This window comes from Zalophus californianus, chromosome 15 (genome assembly GCF_009762305.2).
Source record: "Zalophus californianus isolate mZalCal1 chromosome 15, mZalCal1.pri.v2, whole genome shotgun sequence".
Taxonomy (NCBI): Eukaryota; Metazoa; Chordata; class Mammalia; order Carnivora; family Otariidae; genus Zalophus; species Zalophus californianus.
Genome location: NC_045609.1, coordinates 33,868,235 through 33,891,339, shown reverse-complemented (window position 1 = coordinate 33,891,339; position 23,105 = coordinate 33,868,235). Strand labels below are relative to the sequence as shown.

General features: G+C 35.7%; 1 protein-coding gene across 2 annotated transcripts in view; it reads left to right on the top strand.

The window, feature by feature from the left end:
• The window catches only part of P4HA1 (prolyl 4-hydroxylase subunit alpha 1), an 82,907-nt gene that overhangs the window by 26,092 nt on the left and 33,710 nt on the right, over positions 1-23,105 (top strand). Inside the window, exons 6-9 of one of the 2 annotated variants that reach the window (XM_027595906.2) lie at positions 12,671-12,910; positions 15,639-15,835; positions 18,516-18,692; positions 21,869-21,939. In XM_027595906.2, the coding sequence (XP_027451707.1) occupies positions 12,671-12,910; positions 15,639-15,835; positions 18,516-18,692; positions 21,869-21,939 (685 nt within the window). Of the gene's footprint in view, positions 1-12,670; positions 12,911-15,638; positions 15,836-18,515; positions 18,693-20,773; positions 20,845-21,868; positions 21,940-23,105 lie in introns of both variants that reach the window. The other variant, XM_027595905.2, reaches the window with a different exon arrangement.

The window sequence follows — 23,105 nt, the reverse complement described above, 5'->3', positions numbered from 1 at the left end:
GTGTGTTTGTTTTCATTTGTTATAAAGTATTTTCTAATGTTCTCTGTGATTTCTTTTTTGTTCCATTGGTTGTTTAAGAGTGTGTTGTTTCATTTCCACAAATTTTAAAATTTGCTAGTTTTACTTGTGTTACTGATGCTTGACTTCACGCAATATTTTACTTCTGCTATCTCTCACTTTTTCTGTGAGTATATGGCTTACTGTCATTACTATCTCTTTGTCATTATTAGCTGGAGAAATATGTTACCTGATTTCCTCAGGAAGAATATACAGTGGGATGAGTTACTTGTTAGGATGTTTTCTTGCTCATTTCTCTTTATTTGGGGTGACTATCAAGTGGCAATGCTAAGCACGGTACAACAATATTAAATAAAATTTCCATTAAGTTGGTACATAATTCCATCATTTTCTGTTTCTACTAATATACATTATAACAGTTCTGATAAGATCATAACCTTATCTTTAAAAATTGGTTTCTGGTATGGAACATCAATTCATTTAATAGATATTGATTATATATATGTACCAACCATTCTGTTAGGTTCTAGAGATACAATAATGAATAAGACCAATACAGCTCTTGCCCTTAGAGTACTTATAGTCTTATGATATAGTATGATGAACACCTGGGTGAGGATAATTTAAGATACCATGAGAGCATGGTATCTTAATTCTGTACTTGATAAGAGGCATAACGTAAGACTTCCTGGAAGACACAACATTAAAAAAATTTGGGATATAATAGATAAGGAATTAACCAGGAAAATGTAGAAAAAAGTGGGCATGAGAAAAGTATTCCAGAGAGAATGTGTATAAAAGCTAGAGAGGAAAGAGTGTATTATTTCAGATATCTTAACAAGTAGTTTGTTCAAGAGGTGAGTGTATGAGCGGTGGGAATGGGGGTTTGGTTTTGTGAGTAGTGAGAGATGAGGCTAGATAGGTTAAGCAGAAGCCATCTTTTGAAGGGTATTGTAAGACATGTGGAGGAGTTTGAAATCCTCTGAGTGCAGTAAGGAACCATTGAAAATTTTAAATAGGGAAGTTATATGATTTTCATTTTAGGAGTATCATTCTGACTGCAGAATGGAGATTGGATTGAGATCTGGGGGTAGGGACAAAGCATTCAGGGAGGAGGTTGTTATAAAAATTTAAGAGATGATAGTGGTAGCTAGTAGGTATGGAGAGAAGTGGGTAGGTTATCAAGCTGCTTAGGAGGTGTAATGGTAGAATTTGATGTGGACTTGATATGAGTTTTTGGCTTGAACAGCTATATGGGTTCCATTCAGCAAAATTAACACAAAAGAAGCAGTTTTGTTGTGTATGGGGATAATAAATTTCATTTGGTTTACTATATTTCTTTTTGTTTAAAACTTTATTATCTTTCCATCAAAATGGCATTGAATATTATTTAACCCTGAATTTGCTGTGTTTAGTCTTGGAAATTCATTGGGTTCCCTGAACACTTTGCCTTTAATCTAGAAATCAGTTGGTAAGACTTTCATAGAGAATGGCTGAAAATAAGACACACTGAGAATATGTGCAATTGTCATAATTTTTAAAGATTTTATTCATTTATTTGTCAGAGAGATGGGGAGAGAGAGAGAGCACAGCAGGGGGAGCAGAGGCAGAGGGAGAAGCAGGCTCCCTGCTGAGCAAGGAGTGGGGTGTGGGACTCGATCCCAGGACCCTGGGACCATGACCTGAGCCGAAGGCAGATACTTAACTGACTGAGCCACCCAGGCATCCTTGTGTAATTATTTTTCATTAGGACAATATTTATCCTTTCTCAGGCACTTTTTCTCCCTTTATTGACTTTTCTTCCTCTTCAAGTCACTGTTTTGCATTCAGTTCTTACTGAATTTTCCTTTCATGCAAATTCCTTATAAATAGAGTCCCTCAAATTTTCGGGTGCCTGGGTGGCTCAGTTGGTTGGGCGACTGCCTTTGGCTCGGGTCGTGATCCTGGAGTCCCGGGATCGAGTCCCGCATCGGGCTCCCTGCTCGGCGGGGAGTCTGCTTTTCCCTCCGACCTTCCTCCTTCTCATGCTCTCTCTCTCTCTCTCAATAAATAAGTAAAAATCTTAAAAAAAAAAAAAGAGTCCCTCAAATTTTCTAAGCATATCATGTCCTTAAGCGGTCAAAATAACAATCATGGAACACTACATCAAAAACTAATGATGTAATCCATGGTGATTAATATAACATAATAAAATAAAATAAAAAAAAAACACTAAAGTGAAATAATACAGTTTTTATGCTTTTCTTGTTCTCTAAACCTTTTTCTGTTACAATAAAAACTCCCAAATGTGTTTGAAGGCCTCTTGTGCACCTTTCCTTCCTTTCTCAAGGTAATGACTATTCTGAACTGATTGTATTCATCTGTCTTTTTATACTTTACTACATATATTGTTGTGTTTTAAAATTTTAAATTATCTGTGTATCTTTCTGCAAACTTTTTCATTCAGTTTTTTGAGTAAATTCATCTAACTGCTGTATGGCATTATATGACAGAATTGATTTATTTATTCTTTTATGCATGGATAGGCATTTTGGTTATCTCCAATTTTTTGCTATGTCAAACAAGATTTCAGTAAACATCCTTGTTTTTTTTTTAATTTATTTTTAAAGATTTTATTTATTTATTTGACAGAGACACAGCAGAGAGAGGGAACACAAGCAGGGGGAGTGGGAGAGGGACAGGCAGCCCCATGACCTGAGCCGAAGGCAGACGCTTAACGACTCAGCCACCTAGGCACCCCAGTAAACATCCTTGTTGTGTATTCTTTTGCTCATGTAGTGTCATGCAAATGTTTCCTTAGGGTATAAGAAGTCAGGCTATATGTTTCTTCAGCTTTACCAAATGTGGCCAGATTGTTCTGCAGAGTGGATGCACGAATTTATACTGTTACCAGTAATGTATGAAGAGTTCCCTTCTTTTTTTTGAAGATTTTATATATAGAGAGAGAGTGTACAAGCAGGGGGAGTGTCAGGCAGAGGGAGAGGAGGAAGCAGGCTCCCTGTTGAACAGGGAGCCTGAAGTGGAGCTTGATCCCAGCACCCTGAGATCATGACCTGAGCTGAAGGCAGACCCTTAACTTACTGAGCCACTACAGTCTTTGTTTTAAAGTCTAGTTTATCCAATATAAGTATTGCTACCCCGGCTTTCTTTTGACATCCATTTACAAGATATCTCATTCTCCACCACATTCAAAGTAATTATCCATGACATGTATTTATTGCCATTTTATTACCTGTTTTGTCATTGTATCTGAAGATTTTCTCTGATCCTTTCTTTCTCTCTCATGGTTTTCTTTAGTGATATATTTGGATTTCTTTCTCTTTATTTTTTGCATATTAGTGGTTTCTGGTTACCATTAGGTTTGTATATAACCTCTTCTGCATATAGCAGTCTTATATTAAGTTGATGGTCATTTAAGTTCAAACCTCTTCTTTACTCCTCTCGTCCCCATGTTTTGGGTATATGGTGTCATGTTTTATATGCTTTTATTTTGTGAGTTCCTTAACTGATTTTTTTACAGGAAGATTGATTTTTACTGCTTTTGTGTTTCCTACCTTTATACTGTCCCTTTTAGTCTCCCCTTTTCACCCAGAGTCCCTTTAATATTTCTTGGAGGGCTGGTTTAGTGGTCATGAAAGCCTTTATTTTTTGTTTGGGAACTCTTTATCTCTCCTTCTATTCTGAATGATAGCCTTGCTGGATAGTCTTCTTGGCTGCACATTTTTCCCATTCAGCACTTTGAATATATCATGCCACTCCTTTTTTTTTTTTTAAGATTTTATTTATTTGGGAGAGAGAGCAAGCAAGAGGAAGAGAGAGTGAGAGTGAGAGCGAGCACACAAATGGGGAGAAGGGCAGAGGCAGAGGGAGAAGTAGACTCCCCGCGAAGCAAAGAGCCCAATGCAGGGCTCAATCCCAGGACCCTGGGATCATGACCTGAGCTGAAGACAGACACTTAACCTATTGAGCCACCCAGGCGCCCCATATCATGCCACTCCTTTCTGGTTTGGAAAATTCCTGCTGAAAAATCTGCTCATAGCCTTATGGGGTTTCCATTGTATGTAACGCTCTTCTTTGGTATTGCTGCTTTTAATCTTTTTTGTTTATCACTATATTTTGTCAGTTTAGTTACAGTATGTCTTGGTGTGGATCTGCTGTTGTTGATTTTGTTAAGCGTTCTCTGTACCGTCTGGATCTGGATATCTGTTTCCTTCCTCAGATTAGGGAAGTTTTCAGTTATTATTCTTCAAATAAATCCTCTGCCCCCTTTTCTCTCTCTTCTTCTGGGACTCCTATAATACGAATGTTATTACATTTGATGGAGTCACTGAGTTCCCTAAGTCAGTTTTCGTTTTGCAGGACATTTCTTTCTCTTTTGTTCAGCTTGATGACTTTCCATTACTCTGTCTTCTAGGTCATTAATTTGTTACTCTGTTTCTTCTAGCCTGCTGTTGATTGCATTAAGTGTGTTTCTCATTTCATTTATTGAGTCCTTTATCACTTATTCCTTATTGCTATGTTAGTGGCCTCATTGATGTCTTCCACTGTCTTCTCAAGTCCACTGAGTATCCTTATGATCATTGCATTAAATTCTCTATCAGGCATGTTACTCATATCTGTTTCACTTAGATCTCCAGTCATGACTTTGTCTTGTTCTTTCATTAGGGACAGATTCCTCTGTCTTCTCATTTGTCTGAGTCTCTGTGCTTGTTTTTGTGTGTTAGGAAAGTCAGTTACATCTCCTGTTCTTGGGGTAATGGCTTTATAAAGAAGAGGTTCTGTAGTGCCCTGCAGTTTTGTGTCTTCTGTGCTCCAGGTCCTGTTGTGTCTCCAATGTGTGCTGTATGCACTCAGCTGTTTTGTCCTGGCCACTTTATTCTTCAGGCCAGTCATATGCACAGGCTCTCTTTGCCTGTTGTGGGCAGTGTTTAGTCCCTGGCCTAATGTGGTGAGTTTTAACTAGGTGTGCTCTGGTCTGCTCATGAAATGAGACCTGTTGCTGCCAGCACTGGAACCGAGGCCTCGCAAAACTCCCAGGTTGGGAGATGTGGTGTTGGCAGGGGTTTGGGCTAATCTTCTGGAACTGGGGCAAGTGTGACTGAGAAGGGTCGTTCTTCCGGATTCTGGGGGTGGGGGTGGGGTGCAAGCAAGTAGCAAATACTGGCATTGAGCTGATTCCTGCAGGTGGCTCTGTGTTTATGCTGAGGGGCATGGGAGGAAAATGGTGTCTTGCTAGTTCTTTTGTATACAGAAGGGTCTTTCCAAGAATGCTGCTTCTCTGGGACATGCTTTGAGATGAGCAGCTAACCTCCTGACATTGTTCCCCAGGTGTTCTGCAGATTGCTGTTTCAATGCTGCATGTACACAGGCTGTTTGCCTTGCCTATTCTCCAAAAGCAGCCCTAATGTCCTCTGAGCTCTCCCAAAGTCAAGCACACTGACCTTTAAAACTCTATAGGCTTTTAGTCCTGCTGGTTGCAAGAACTCACTTAATTCAGGCCCGCTCACTTTCCAAGCCAGTTGTTACAGGGATTCCTTTTCCCCGCGTGCTCCCCTGTGTGCTAGTTTGTCTCCTCCCACCCAACTGCAGTGGCCATGATCCCTTTTTCTCCCAAACCACCTCTCTGCCTTGATGTGGCCTCTTCTCTACCTTTAGTTGTGGAGTTTGATCTGTCAGTCTTCAGATCGATTTTTGGGGTATTTAGGATGATTTGATAGTTATCTAGTTGTATTCATGGGACGAGGCAAGCCTAGGGTCCACCTACTCCACCACCATCTTTCCCTTCCTGCTTCTTAGAACTGTGTGTTCAAAGGGAAATGTCAGGTAAGTAGTATTTATTTTTTATTATCTAATTTTATTATTTTTTCACATATTTGTCGTTTTCTTTTTTGTTAGTGTCAAAAAGGGTATTATGTGATTTCCTTTATAAAGCATAAAAAGAGCCCTATGGGACATGACTTTCTCCTTCTTAATGTTGTTTATAAAATTTCTTATTATGGAAAATATCAAACAAAAAAATAAAGGTAGTGACATAATGAGCTTCCATGTATCCATTACCCAGCTTCAAAAGTTTTTAACACTTCACTATTCTTGTTTTCTACCCCCTGCTTTTAGTTATTGTTAATGGACTATTTTAAAAGCAAATCCTAGATTATGATGTCATTTTATCCATAGATAATTAAATATGCATATTTAACTGATCAGTCAGGTCTTTTTTTTTTAAATAACAATCACTTACTATTATCCAGCCTAACAAAGTGACAGTATTTCCTTTATATAATTTAATACCCAGTCAATACTCAGTTTCTCTAGTGATCTCAAAGGTATCTTTTTACAGTTGTACATTTTGGTTTTTATCTCTTAAATCTATTTTATTATCCTCTCTTCCCCTCTTCCCCCCCCCCATTCCATTGATTAAGTTGGAAAAACCTGGTTATATATCTTGTGGAATGTACATTTTGGAGTAGCCTGATTTTTTTCTTTTGTGTTAATTTCTTCCTGTAACTCCTGTGTTTCCTACAAACTGGTTAGAGCTTGAGTCTCAATTAGATTCAAGTTTTTTAATTAACTACATAGGTGGCGCTCTGAACTTTCTGTTGAATTGCATGACAAGACACCTAACATCTCATCACACTTTTTGTGTTAGTGATTGATGAGTAGTTTTCGGTGGTGGGAGACTGATAAGTCCACATGAAGTTTTCCATGAGTTTCATCTAATTGTTTTGGCAGACTTTGATGATCCTTGCCTAGAACTATTTCATTAGGGGTTGAAAAATGGTGATTTTTCTTATCCCATCATTCCTTCTACTTTAGCTGGAATTCTATCATTAAGAACTTTCTTTCAAGAACCATTTTGTTACCCTGAACTAGAGTTTATATATGAAGGGCAAGATAAATCCTTGATTGTTTTTCTTGTATCAATTTTCAGAGTAATGAGTTGATGTCATAATAACTTCTGGTAGTGACCAGTGATTTTTATCTGAAGTATCATTATAAACTCATGGATTTTTTATGTATTTTTATATTTCAATCCATTATTAATCATTTGATGCCCCGTTATCCTATTTGAGGCCAGTGGGATCCTCTTTAGATCGGCTAATTTGTCCTTTTGAAATGATCCTATTATTCTTTGCTATTAAGGAAATTTAAGTTTTGGCAGTTTTTTTCAAGCTTATCTTACGAATTTCTACCCCAAAGCAGGAAGAATCAGGCCTTGCTATAGTGAACCTTAATTCTTTTTAATGGGGAATGACATTTAAGGAGTGGAGTGTAGCTAGGTTCTAAGGATGTCTATTGCTATTAAGTTTGTCATTGATTCTAGGTGTTTTCATCGAACAGAGATAGGAAATATGTGAGTTTATGTTAATTCCAATTCAAGTGTAAGATTATAGGGTTTATATATTTATATCTCTCATGTTGAAACTCTTGCTTCCAATGACATTAAACATAATTAGATTTTTGTATTATCCTGTAATAGGCCTAAAATAATTTCAGAATAACAGTACTTACATTATTAACAATATTAAGGTTGTTGAATGCAGTTTGTTTCTTTGTACTTTTTGTCCTTAGAATATATGTTAGATTGGATATGATTGGTTAAAATATTGCTTGAAAAACACCTGAAGTAATTCATTTCTTTGGGGTGCTTATGCCCTCAATGTTGTATAGTTGGGTTTATTCATTCCAGTATTTTTTCTCCAGTTTTAAGGGATTGTCCTCTTTTTATTATTATTGTTTTTGTTTGTTTAGGAGTGAAATGGCTGGGTTGTATGGTAGGCATATATTTAGCTTTTAAGAAACTGCCTAATTGTACCATTTTACATTCCTTTCATCAGTATGATTTCTTCTACATTCTTTAAACACTTGGTATATTCAATCTTTTTATTTTTTCATTTTATTTTTTTTAAAGATTTTATTTATTTATTTGAGAGCTAGAATGAGATAGAGAGCATGAGAGGGGAGAGGGTCAGAGGGAGAAGCAGACTCCCTGCCAAGCAGGGAGTCCGATGTGGGACTCGATCCTGGGACTCCAGGATCATGACCTGAGCCGAAGGCAGTCGCTTAACCAACTGAGCCACCCAGGCGCCCTATTCAGTCTTTTTAATCTTAGCCAGTGTAATGGATACATGGTGGTATCTCATTGTTTAATTACATTGTTATATATATGTTACAACTGATGACTAATGATGTTGAACATCTTTCCCTGTGTTTATTGGCTAGTCATATCTATTCTTTAGTGAAGAGTCTAAGAATTCTCTGTATATTTTGGATATAAGTTCTTTATCAGATAAATGTGTTGTGAATATTTTTAACCAGTCTCTTGTTTTTTATTTTCATATTAGTGCCTTTCAGAGAGCAGAAGTTTTAAACTTTGATAAAGTTTAATTATCAATATTTTATTTTTTAGAGGTGGGGGAGGGGCAGAAGGAGAGAGGGAGAGGGAATCTTAAGCAGGCTTCACACTCAGTGCAGAGCCCAACATGGGGCTTGATCTCACAACCCTGAGATCATGACCTGAGCCGAAATCAAAAGTCAGACACTTAACTGACCGAGCCACTCAGGCAGCCCAATATTTTTTTCACTTATTGATAGTGTTGTTGGTGTCAAATATAAGAAATCTTTGTCTCCCCTCAGGTCTAAAATATTTTTCTTGTGTTTTTTTATCTAGAAGTTTGATAGTTTGAGATTTCACATTAAGATATAGGATACATTTTGACTTTGTATGTGGTAGGCAGTAAAGATTGATGTTTATTTTCTTTTAATATGAATTCTTAATTTGTTGAACAACATTTTTTTTAAATGTGTTTTTTTTTAAGATTTTATTTATTTATTTGAGAGAGAGAGAATGAGAGATAGAGAGCACGAGAGGGAAGAGGGGTCAGAGGGAGAAGCAGACTCCCCGCCGAGCAGGGAGCCCGATTCGGGACTCGATCCCGGGACTCCGGGATCATGACCTGAGCCGAAGGCAGTCGCTTAACCGACTGAGCCACCCAGGTGCCCTTGTTGAACAACATTTAAAAGACTTTCCTTTCTCCATTGAATTGCCTTGACATCTGTCAAAAATCACTTGGTCTATTTCCTGACTCAATTCTGTTCCATTGATTTATATGTCTACCTGTAAATAATATCAAGCAGTCTGAACTACAGCTTTTTAAAAAAATATATTTTATTTATTTGAGAGAGCGCAAGCCCGAGTGGGGGGAGGGGCAGAGGAAGAGAGGCAGAAGTAGACTTTCTGCTGAACAGGGAGCCCAATGCAGGGCCCAGTACCAGGACCCTGGTATCATAACCTGAGCTAAAGGCAGACACTCAACCACTGAGCCACCCAGGGGCCCCTGAACTATAGCGCTATAATAAGTATTAAAATCAGGCAGAATAAGTCCTCCAGCTATGTTCTTTGGTAAAATTGCTTTGGCTAGTCTATATTTCCATATAAATCTCAGAATCAGCTTGTCAGTTTTCAAAAAAAAACAAAAAAAAATGCCGGTAGGAATTTTGATTGGGGTTGGGTTGAATCTTGCAAGGAATTAGGGCAGCATTGTCATTTTAACAATATAGACTTTTTCTAATCCATGAACATGTTATATCTTTCCATTTATTTAGGTCAGAGAAGTTGGGGTAGGAGACAAGATATTTTGACATTCACGTTAAACCACCACAAGTGGAACAGTTACTGTTCGACTATTGATGTCAAAAGTTGGAAAAATCTCTCCCCTGCCTCCTTTTTCCCCCGCTCTTTGGCCCTCCCCTTTCTTAGTCTGTGTCTTTTTCACTGAAAGCAAATTTATCACAGGCTTAGTTTTTAATTCCTATCCTATCTTTCTCCTATTCAAAATTTTATATTGTTTTGGTTTCTAAATATCTTTTTTTTTAATTTAATTTTATTATGTTAGTCACCATACATTACATCATTAGTTTTTGAGGTAGTGTTCCATGATTTCACTGTTTGTGTATAACACCCAGTGCTCCACTCAATACGTGCCCATGGGTTTGTTTCTCAGGTGCCCTCAATTTAACATTTTGACATATTTCTGTCTAGATCTTTCTGGCTTTCCTATATGGCACTTGAAATAATCTTTCTTGGGCGCCTGGGTGGCTTAGTCGGTTAAGCGTCTGCCTTTGGCTCAGGTCGTGATCTCAGGGTCCTGGGATTGAGTCCGTGTTGTCGTTGGGCTCCCTTCTCAGTGGGGAGTCTGCTTCTCCCTCTCCCTCTGCCCCTCCCCTCAGCTCGTGTTCTCTCTCTCAAATAAATAAAAATCTTAAAAAATTATCTTTCTTAATGTAAAATGTTGTTCCATTATATTAACATGTTGTCCTATGCATTTCCTTACTTTTAGTTTATTACAGTTTTTAGCTATAATATTTGGTTCAGCTACAAAACTTGTTTAAACAAGGTGTTTCTTCCCCAACCCCTAGTGCTAAACTCAAGAAGATAATTGAAAAATAGTATCAATTCATAGGCATAAAATTATTACTCTAGTTTCATATCACCAGATGTCTTAAGAGTAAAGTTACCAGTTTATGACTCCCTCCCCTATTAAATTTTGCCATTTTATGGTATAATATGACACAGACTTCTGGAGTAATACTGTGCAGGTTCCAATTCTGACTCTTTGCTGTGTGACCTTTAGCACAGTAGTTAACCTCTCTCTACCTTAATTCCTCATCTGGATTGCTTTGAGAATTAAATGAGTGACAAATGCCTGGCACATAGTAAGGCCTCAATAAATGTAGGCTGTTGTTTAAAAATATTTTTCTTCAGGGTTGTTTTAATTTCATATTTGCTTAATGATTAGACTATTTTTCCACTCTTTCATTTTTTTTTTAATTTCATGTGAACTGTCAAATATCCTTTTTTAACTTTTTTTTTTTTTAAAGTAGGCTCCACACCCAACGTGGGGCTTGAATTCCTGACCCTGAGATCAATAGTTGCATGCTCTACTGACTGAGCCAGCCAGGCGCCCTTGTCTCCTTTTCTTAAGACAGAAGTTTTACTTCACAAACCAGTTGATATAGCAACACCAAAAGCCTGACTAAGGATTAAGTTAGACTTCACCAAAATTAAAGCTTCTGTACTTTAAAGTACACCGTCAAGAAAGTGAAAAAACAACCCATACAGTGGGAGAGAATAGGTGAAAATCATATTTCTGATCAGAGACTTGTATCCAGAATATGTAAACAACTCTAATAAAAAGAATCAAATTTTTAAATGGGCAAAGGATTTAAGAAGACATTTTCCCAAAGATGATACATAAATGGACAATAAGCACGTGAAAAGATGCTCATCATCATCATCATCATCATAAATACTACTTTCTACCCAGTAGAATGGCTGTAATAAAAACAAATGGACAACAAGTATTAGTGAGGATGTGGAGAAATTAGAACCTTCATACATTGCTGGTGGGATTGTAAAATGATGTGGGTACCTTGGAGAACAGTTTGGCAATTCCTACAAATATTTAAGCATAGAGTTGCCATGGGACCCAGCAATTCCACTACTACCTATGAGTAATGTAAACAAATGTCCACTCAGAAACTCGTACATGAATGTACATAGTAGCATTATTCATAAAAGCCAAAAAATTAAAGAAGATAACAGGAGAGGAAGAAAAGGGGAGTATGTCAGAGGGGGAGACGAACCATGAGAGATGATGGACTCTGAAAAACAAACTGAGGGTTCTAGAGGGGAGGGGGATAGGGGGATGGGTTAGCCTGGTGATGGGTATTGAGGAGGGCACGTTCTGCATGGAGCACTGGGTGTTATGAACAAACAATGAATCATGGAACACTGCACCAAAAACTAATGATGTAATATATGGTGATTAACATAACAATAAAAAATTTTTTAAAAAGCCAAAAAATTAGAAGTAACTCAAATGTCCCACCAACTGATAAATAAAATATAGTCTTTCCATACAGTGGACTGTTATTTGGCAATAAAAAAGATGCTACAACATGAATGAACCTTGAAAACATTATACTGAGTTGAAAGAAGCAGTCACAAAAGACCCTATTTTACATGATTCCGCTTATATGAAATAACCAGAATAGGCAATGAGTGGTTGTCTAAGGCTGGGGCAGAGAGGGGGAGATAATGGGTAGTGACTGCTAATGGCTACAGGGTTTCTTTTTGGGGTGATGAAAATGTTCTAAGATTAGATTGCCATGTTGGTTACACAACTTTGAATATAATGTAAACTATTGTATTCTTTAAATGGGTGAACTTTATGGTATGTAAATTACATATTATTAATGCTGTTGGAGGGAAGGGGAAAGGGAAGGAATCAATTTACAGGTCCGCCTTTCTTCCTGTCCATTCATTTTTTGCCCAGATTATTGGTTAGGAGTAAGATATGTCTCCTATGGTGATTCCTGCTGTGCTAGAAAATTGCATGCTTCAACTTAATTGATGTTTCATTTTGGTATGTTGACTGATAATTGAAGTCTTGGGTTTTCTAGGTCCACGACCCCTATTAGTATGATTCTTACCATGTTTCATTACCTTGTAGAGTGTTCCTTTGTTCATAAATTTAGGATGATTCTTGTTCAGAAGGCTGTTATAAAGTTCAAACGAAAGTGAGATAGCACTTTGAAAGCTGTATAGTCCTAAATAAATATTTCTAAAGTTCTCTTTATTTTCTTTCCACAGGAGTAAAACACAAATCTTTTCTAACAGTTGAAGACTGTTTTGAGTTGGGCAAAGTGGCCTATACAGAAGCCGATTATTATCATACAGAACTGTGGATGGAACAAGCACTAAGGCAGCTGGATGAAGGCGAGGTTTCTACCATTGATAAAGTCTCTGTTCTAGATTATTTGAGCTATGCGGTATACCAGCAGGGAGACCTAGATAAGGCACTTTTGCTCACAAAGAAGCTTCTTGAACTAGGTATGTTAATTTGGCCTAATTCAAGATTATGTGTGTGTGTGTGTATGTGTATTTGAAATATATTTATATATATATATCTCATGATAACCATGATATATAAAAGTGCCAAGCTGTATCGTAAGATAAATATATATATAAAATTCTGATATATGACTATATATCTTGTCTTATATATGTAATGATAAATATATATAATTCTGATAATTGTAATTCTGATAATATAATTCATCATATAGCTTTGGTACTTTTTTTTTTCTTTTTCAAGTCTTTATTTAAATTCCAGTTAGCACACAGTGCAATATTAGTTTCAGATATAGAATTTAGTGATTCATCGCCTACACACAACACCTGGTGCTCACCACAGCTGCCTTCCTCAATACCCATCACCTGTCTAACCCGTCCTCCACCCACCTCCCCTTCAGCAACCATCGGTTTGTTCTCTGTAGTTAAGAGTCTGTTTCTTGGTTTGCTTCTTTTTTCTCCCCTTATGTTCATTTGTTTTGTTTCTTAAATTCCACGTATGAGTGAAAACATATGGTATTTGTCTTTCTCTGACTGACTTATTTTGCTTAGCATTATACTCTCTAGTTCCGTATATGTCATTGCAAAGATTTCATTCTTTTTTATGGCTAATATCCATTTTGTACTTATTACAAGTCAAGAGTCTGTCTGTTAGACAAATTTTATCCTCTATCCACTGAATAAATGGCAACTCATTTTTCTCAGCTAATGGTACTACAACAGTGGCTGTGATTCTCTGCTGTGTACTCTTCGGGAACTTCAAAATTGGACCTAACCTAACTAGCTCAGTCAAAAATGTTTATTTACCATGTTGTCATATTAAATATTAACCAGTTTCCTTTGAAGAATGTTTATGTTTTATTGCATTTCATATTTAAAAATTGTGATTTGAAATAAATAGACAAAATATATTTGTCATATTCAAATGTTAGATAATGTGATATCCTATGAGGATTTGATCACTAGTATTTTGAACTTGTTTCTCTAAGTATGATCCAGAAACCATGTGCATCAAAATTACCTGGATACATATTAGAAATGAAAAATTCCTTGATCTCCACCCCAGACCTACTAAATCAGAATCTCTGGAGGCAGAGTTGTATGTTAATACATTCAGGTGGCCTTTGGTATATAATGAAACTTTAAAAATTAATATTTTTCTGAACAGGTTAATATGTGTATGTTAGAAGAGTCAAATAGTTTAAAAAGATTGGTCATCTGAAAATGCACTTCTGACGGGTTATTTCTTGGTTGAGTGAATTAATAAATTGAAATACTAGTTCAAGTACCCCTTTTTTCAGTATTTTGTAGTGATTTTTTTCCTCCTGACTTAAGAGTCATTATAGGAAATTTTTAAAAACAAAAGGATATGGAAGAGTCATCCATAAGGCAATCACTGGACGATACCCACAAATTTTGTTTCCTTATAGTATATACTCCCTTCCTTGCACATATACACTTTCCCCTTTCTTTTACAAAATTAAGATCATATTGTATATTACAACATATATTGTGAGCAGTTTCTCAAAGACACATTTACAAATCTAAGGCTAGATTTCCTAATCACTTCAGTTAATATCACAAGTGAAGTTTCTATATATTGTTCTGTCTTTGTTATTTGTGTGTGTGTGTGTGTGTGTGTGTGTGTGTGTGTGTGGTGTGGTGGTTTGGATTTTTTTTTCTTTCTCCCGGATGGGTGGAGTAGTCCTCTTTTCCCCTACTAAAAGATAGCTTAAAATGATGACTAGCAATTCAGAGGCAGTTAGTGGATTCTGGCTTATTTGAAAATTATAGCTTTAGTTTCTCTTTTTCCATCTCAGAATTTTGGGACTGAAATTCTCTCAGCCCTTGGAAGTAGGCTATGTTCTGCATTTATAATGTATCTGTGGTGAATGTTGCTTTTGAACTGCATACACTGTCTTCCCCATGATGATTACATTTCAGTTTCAGAAAAATCTTTAACATTGCTTAAAATAAGTAGAATGAGTAATATTTTAGATTTTTTTTTTTTAAGATTTTATTTATTTGACAGAGTGAGAGAGAGATCACAAGTAGGCAGGCAGAGGGAGAAGGAGAAGCAGGCTCCCTGCTGAGCATGGAGCCTGATGCGGGGCTTGATCCCAGAACGCTGGGATCATAACCTGAGCCGAAGGCAGACACTTAACCAACTGAGCCATCCAGGTGCCCCTAGAATTCATTTGGCATCAAATTGATTATAATTCATTTGGCTGATTAATAATTTCTCAAAGTAGAATATTTGCTACTTTGAAATAAATGGCTGATTCCTTCTCCAGAACCCTTTTTATATAGGGTGACTCTATGTGATTTACTTTATAGCTATTATTTTGGTACAATAATTTTTAATAAAGATTTTATTTATTTAGTTTGAGAGAGTATGCGCAAGCAGGGTGGGAGTGGCAGTAGAAAGAATCTCAAGCAGACTCTGTGCTGAGTGTGGAGCTGGAAGCAGGGCTCATCGCACAGCCCCATATCAAACCTGAACTGAAACCAAGAGTTGGTTGCTTAACTGACTGAGCTACCCAGGCACCCATGGTATAATAATTTTTATTAGTGCCTCCTTTCACTCTCATAAGTATCCTGGTTTGGAAGGTAAATTATATGGTCGTCTATTTTTTATATTACTATATTCTGATGCTTGAATGACTGTAAACTTAACCATGGTCATGCTTTCTTCCTTATCCAATAGATCCTGAACACCAGAGAGCTAATGGTAACTTAAAATATTTTGAATATATAATGGCTAAAGAAAAAGATGTCAATAAGTCTACTTCAGATGACCAATCTGATCAGAAAACCACACTGAAGAAAAAAGGGGCTGCTGTGGATTACCTGCCAGAGAGACAGAAGTACGAAATGCTGTGCCGTGGGGAGGGTATCAAAATGGTAAAGTGGAAAAGCCAATTGTGTGTGTGTATGAATGTGTGTGTGTGTTTGTACATAGTTCTGGAGAGAATCAGAGTTCTTTTATATTTAAGCCTATGTGATAAAAATTAGAATTAACTGTTAAAGTATTACAGTATGCCACGTCAACTTATTGTGGGTGTCACACTTAATGTGCTCCAACGATTAGTAAAATAGCTTTAGAATAAAGCTGTTGAATCATTATGCCATTTTGTGTATTTTTGGTAATATAACTCTTTGCATAGGCCAAAAGAGGCTTATTTTTATAAGATGAAGGATCAGATAGTTTAAGGGAAATGATAAGATTTTTTCTTAATTTTAATGCAAAAGATATTTCTGCAGTCTTAAGCGGAAATAATATACCAGCTTAACCCATTCTGTAAAACAAAGAACTCATCTATACAATAATCTTTTGTGGCTTTGCTCCTAGTTGACCTTGACAGGATTGCTTAGTGAAATGTGTTAGTCTATTTAAGAAATACTTAAAATGCAGAAAGAGTTTCCACAGATTTTGGCTTTAACATTTATTTTTTTTAATACACAAATGTGCCTATAAATATCCTTTTCTTTATTGTATATCTATATTTATGTATTTATAACTCAGAGTACTAGTGTTTCAGGGTGTTAATAGATAAAAGACTACAAACAAAAAAGTTCAAGTCTGGGGAACATAGCTTTTTGTTCGGCCTCAGGACTTTTCAGAGCCTTTTTATGATAATGTACAACATGGATATGCTATACATTGCTTCCCAATATTAATGGATAAAGTATGGAACCCTTTTTTCTTTTAAAGATTTTATTTATTTATTTATTTATTTGAGACAGAATGAGAGAGAGAGAAGAGAGCACATGAGAGGGGGGAGGGTCAGAGGGAGAAGCAGACTCCCTGCCGAGCACGAAGCCCGATGCGGAACTCGATCCAGGGACTCCAGGATCATGACCTGAGCCAAAGGCAGTTGCTTAACCAACTGAGCCACCCAGGCGCCCGCATGGAACCCTTTTGTATGGAATATCATGTGGTACTAGTTTTCAGTTGAATGCAGGCATATGTAGAAGGAATTAGTGAATCTTTGAAGTAAGTACTTTTAAGTGTAAACATTTGAATAGTGTGTTAAGTTTTTCTCTGCTACTAATAAAGTCAAGCTGGGCTGTACATTTTGATATTGATGACTTTTTGATAATTTGAGGACTTACTGTTGACAGCTTAATTTCTAACAGCAAATGCGTAGATCATATCTATGTTGACACTTTTGAGAGCTAAGTTTATGGACTCCTGGAAGAATATGCTTACTTTTGCTTTGGGTGCTAATGAGTAAATACAAGGATAATAACAGTCTGATAGACTCACGAAACATTTTTTTTAATTTCACAACTAAATATTTTATTACATATCTTTTGAAGATACTCAAAAAATAATCAAAAAACTATTGTTACACCTAAAAAGGTGCACAATATTTCCATAATATCATAATCTAGTTAGTGTTCAAATTTCTAGTAGTAAGCAGATTTTTTTATTGCCTTTAATAAATATTAAAAAAGAAATCAAAATAGAACCATAGGTATAAAAGAGAAGTCTGCTTAATTTACTAGTGTGTTGATGTGACACACACATGTCAACTCTGCCCAAAATCAAGGATCATCTTTACTCTCAGAGTAGTTAAATTCACCTCATCATTGTATCAAAGACTTATAATAAATAAATCTTTAGATTTGACTCTAGGTAAATAAAGTACATGGAGAATAAACATGCATCATTATTTGTCTTAGGATGTTAGCTAATAATTAAAACAAAAACTAGGGGCACTTGGGTGCCTCAGTCGATTAAGCATCTGCCTTCAGCTCAGGTCATGATCCCAGGGTCCTGGAATGGAGCCTGCTTCTCCCTCTCCCTTTGCCGCTCTCCCTGCTTGTGCTCTCTCACTCACTCTGTCAAATAAATAAATAAAATCTTTTAAAAAAACAAAAACAAACAAAAACTAGTATTATTTCTATTTCATATATGGTATACTTGTTTAATCGAGAAGAATCAGCAATGGATAATTTATTAGTTAATATAGATTGAAAGGAACATTTATTTGTTTTGTCCATCACTCTATTTTTAATAGTCATCAATAAAAGCACCTGCCTTCTTTAATAACTTATTTTCTCTTTTTCAGAATTACTCATTTTCATCTTTGCTTTTTAAAACTAACTAAATTTGTTTATTTATGCTGCAAGCATCTAACTGGGAGGTATTTAGGAAAACCTGGTGAGGTTTAGTTTTATTTTTCCTTTTAAAAACTTTTTCTCTGGGTGCTTCCCAGTTACTTTGTGAAGTTTGGAGCAATGCAGGTCATTCATTTCATATTTTCATAAATATTTCATTATTTCTTTCATATTTAGACACCCAAACTTTATTTTGATGAGACACAGGTTAAAAGTGAAACCATATCTTTTTTCTTATTTAAGGCCTAACATCTCTCCCAGAAAATAATCATTAATAAAACTTTTAAATCCTGAATGTCCTATTTGATGCAAAATACTTGCAGAGTACTGTCTTTTATATATTCTTCCATCAATGCTCTATACGCAAGCATGATTATTATTTCTTTTTTGCATAGAAGCAAGCATTAAAACTATTATTACTCTAATATGTTTATCATTTTCTTAACTTTATGTTTAGACTCCTCGGAGACAGAAAAAACTCTTTTGCCGTTACCATGATGGAAACCGGAATCCTAAATTCATTCTGGCTCCAGCCAAACAGGAGGATGAGTGGGACAAGCCTCGTATTATTCGCTTCCATGATATTATTTCTGATGCAGAAATTGAAATTGTCAAAGATCTAGCAAAACCAAGGGTAAATAATTTTTTTTCTTTTTTCTCTCAATTTACTCTACCTGTGTATTAGTTTTGCCTTTGCAAGATTACAAAAATGATAATTGATATGGCAGTAACCCCACAGATAGTTTTAGATACTGTTGTCACAACATAATGGAATTGGTAATAAGCTCTATTTATACTAGTTTTTCCTCAGTTTGTTATTAACACAAATAGCATACCTTGCAACTGGGTTTTAAACACTAAATTATGAAAATCATAGATGCGATTTTTTTATTCACACTGATTTTATTCACAGATGTTTCAGCATCTTCCTGAAAAAGTTTTGTATGTATTTTCAAACCCTTTAGTCTCATAGGCTAATCAAAGACCAACTTTCTCATATCTTCAATATTTTTATCTGAAAGAATACTTGAAGTATTTTTATTCCTCTTTGGGCACATTATTACTGGAAAGATACAATTGCACAAGCATCATGCTAATTTGAAATAAGGACATCATAGTTTTCTGACTTTAACTCCTATCATTTATTTTAAGGAAAACAATTAAAAAAATTTTTTGAAATTCAATTTAATTAACTGTATTATTAGTTTCAGAGGTAGAATTTAGTGATTCATTAAGGAAAATAATTTAATGTAAACACAATCCCATAAACTTAGTGTTTAGCACAGAAATTCTTCTATGAGAATTTGAGAAAGACTACCCTTTATGCTCTTGCGTTTTTTCCCATCAGCTTGTTCTTAAAACCTATTTGATCTCATTGATAGTAATACAGACTGCCATCAGTTTCATAAAGAGATTGTTAAACATTAGGTTTATCTGTGCTCTATATAGGAGTTCGCAAATTTTTTCTGTAAAGGTGCAAATAATAAATATATTTCAGGCTTTGCTGGCTATACCATCTATCACAAATACTCGAGTCTACATTGTAGTGTGAAAGCAGCCATAGAAAGCACATAAATGAGCATGGCTGTATGTCAGTAAAACTTTATTTCCAAAAACCAGTGGCAGGCTGAATTTGGCGCATGGGCCATAGTTTGCTGATCCTTGTTATAAAGGTTTAATTATCTGGATATCTACTCAAAATAAACTTCAGGTCAAAATTTTTGTTGCTGTTAAGTTTTACTATTCCAGATTGGTACTTTTTTTTTTTTTTAACCAAAGATTACATTTTAAATGGAAAAGACCGGTCTAATATGTATAGGTGCTATCCAAGGGAATTCTTATAAATCTTTCAAACAGAGCACTACTTAAATCACACCATATTCTATCGGTATCTTTTCAATTTCTGTTTTAGTCCATTCTTTGTGGTCAGTAAATCTAGTAAACCAGAATACCTTGGTGGAATATTTTTTAAGAATTCATTTCAGCTTAGAGGTCAAGTCTTGTATCTCTGGATTCGGAGGCCTCAGTCTTCAAAGGGGATGCCTCAGTTGGATTATTTTAATCAAAAAATTCAATGCCAATAAAAATTTTATACTCTTGTTAATTTCAGAATCATTTTTATTTTTTAGTTTGAAGTCATTATCTTGGCTGTCCTCTTTCCTACTGTTTTTGTACATTTGAGTTCTTTTCATCTGCCTTTCTGCTAAGTCCAAGATTATTTCACTGTATGTGTGAAATACATGAACAGATATGTTGAAAGAAGAAAAGATAGACCCTGAAACAAATTTTGGACAGCATTAACCTTTGTAAACAGTTCCATCACTAAAAAAAAATTAACATCAAAAGTTTGAAATGGATCATTAACTACAAATAGCCTTTCTTATAACTATAAATTAGACTTCAAATTTTAGTGATTTCTTTCCTCACAGTCTCCTCCAACGACTGAAAGAAATTTAATTTCTAATCTCTTTTGTTTGTGTACCCTCCATTCATGCAAAGCGAAAACAAAATATAAAAAATAACAAAAAAAATAGAAAAAGCTTAAAAGCCAACTGTCTCTCAAGGCTCAACACAAGGTGACTGGAAGTCTTATGGAGTTCTTTTCTCTTTTCATCCTCCTTTGTAAAAATCCCAGAATTCTGACTGGTTGGATAAATGTGATTCATTTTTTTTTTTTGTTTTGTAATGCAACTATTTTGATGGTTGGCTTCACAGCTGAGGCGAGCCACCATTTCAAACCCAATAACAGGAGACTTGGAGACGGTACATTACAGAATTAGCAAAAGGTAAGAGATGTGTATGTTGCATATTTTGGCCTCTAATGAGTGTTTTGTACATCCTACAGGAATATTCATTTAAGGGAAGTAGGTCATTTTCAGTCTCCAGCTCGAGTCACCGCCTATTTATATACGCATGGATAAACTGCTTTGTGTTTCACAGGTCTTTCCCTTTAACTAGAAGTTCTTTTTTTAATCTTTAATTGGTCTCTTGTTTTTAGGGAATTCATATGCTTTGCATTTCTCTTCAGGTCAGGAATCACATCTCCAGGAAATGGCTTAATACTTTTTTTCTTTTTCCTTTTTCTTGCCAAAAGGGAAAAAAAAGAAAAAGCAGCAGCCTGGATTAATCTGGGAGTAGTCTTTGTTTATATAGTTCTCTCACATTCATAAATGCTGCAGTGAATTCACATCATTCTTAATAGTGATTTGTATTGGCATTTGTTCATTCATCTTGTGAAATACCATTGTCATTTTGGAGTAATCTGTATTCCTCCTGTTGGAGTTATTTTAAAAAACTTGCTGACTAGAAAGTTGGCAATGGAAAGAAGAGTTATGCTTCTGATCTCAGTCTTCTAACTACTATTACTCATGAACTTATTTGCCTTTACTTTGCCAGAGAGACTTAACAGTTTTATCTCAGTGAGAGTTTTAGAAAACAAATTTAAAGAGACTATTAACTATTCTTTTGTCAAAATACTTAAAGGACTTTAAACTTCTAGATCTGAGAAAGCTCCTGTGAAACCCAGTGCTATAAATCATTTACATACATTTTCAAATGATTTTTTTTAAAAAAAGTGAAAGGACAATAAATCTACAACAAAAATATGTCAACCCATTTTCTTTTGATTTGGAAGTGGCTTTTATTGCCACCTGTCTAAATGTTTTTGCTGATTTGAAACCATTACCTACCATCCAGACCAATCTGAACCCTTCCAATCACCTGTGGCTTGGCAAAACAAAACAAAACAAACAAAAGCCCAAAATTGCCTGCTACGTGAGTAAGTCCTTGTCCTTTCTCTTTTTTTTGTAGCTGAGCCGAGCTACAGTACATGACCCTGAGACTGGAAAATTGACCACAGCACAGTACAGAGTATCTAAGAGGTAAGGGAGTAATGGAGAGAATTTTAGTCCTACTTGGACCATTTTCCTTCTTGAGAATCTAATTTTCATAAAGGTTTCTAAGACCTAGGCTTTAGGCATGACAACCATGCTTGAATTTTCATGATAGACTAATAAACAGACATGGTTATGGGGCAGTTAACAGAGATTTTCCAGAAGTAACTTACTAGATTTCAAAATGCCTGCTGAGACTCCCCAGACCCCACCTGAAAAGTGAAATTGTGTTCCCATATTGAAGTAAGAGAAGTTCCCAAACAACCTTCATAGAAACAAGGCCTAATTTGGCTTCTATAGTAAAGCAAAGGTATAAAAATCTCTGGGTCACCAGAATAGCTGCAGGTATTGAGAAAGTGCATGCCTTGAAGGATTCCATAACACGTCCTTTTTAAGTCAATTGGTTTCAAATTCTTTGCTTTCAACAATGTTTTAAAGAGAATGTACTTAAGTTATTAGCTGATCACTGAAATAATTTTTAACAGTAGATTACTGTGTAACTCATGTATATAACTTAGAAGGAGCCCACAGAATAAGTGACATTATTCCAACAGAACTCCTTTTCCATCTACCTATTTATGTAATGGAGATTTCTTAGCTCTCATAAAAATGAGAATATTGAAAATAACAAAATAAGCTCCTTCTGTCTCATTAGAAACATCTTAATATATTTTCACTTTTTATAGTGGGTAATGATTGTTTAATCACGTTATTTAGACTAATGTGTACTAATGATAATTGTAATAACTCATTCCAGAAGACACTATTTTTAACAATTAGACCTTTATGTTAGAGGAATTTATATTTTTATCAATTTATAAAAGTATTTTTGTTGTAGAGAAGTATAATGTAATAAAAGATTTTTAGGCATAGAAATATATTTCTCTAGGACAGGGCTTCTCAACCTCAGCACTATTGACGTTTTAGATCAGATAATTCTTTGTTGTTGGGGGTTGTAGCTTTGTATGACGCTTAGCAGCATCTCTGGCACCCACTAGATGCCAGTAACGCCCTTCATCCTAGTTTTGACAATCAAAAATGTCTCCAGACATTGCCAAACATCCCCTGGTAGGCAAAATTCCCACCACCACCCCCAGAGACTTCACCTCTCTACCCCATGTTGAAAGCCACTCTTCGGGGCGCCTGGGTGGCTC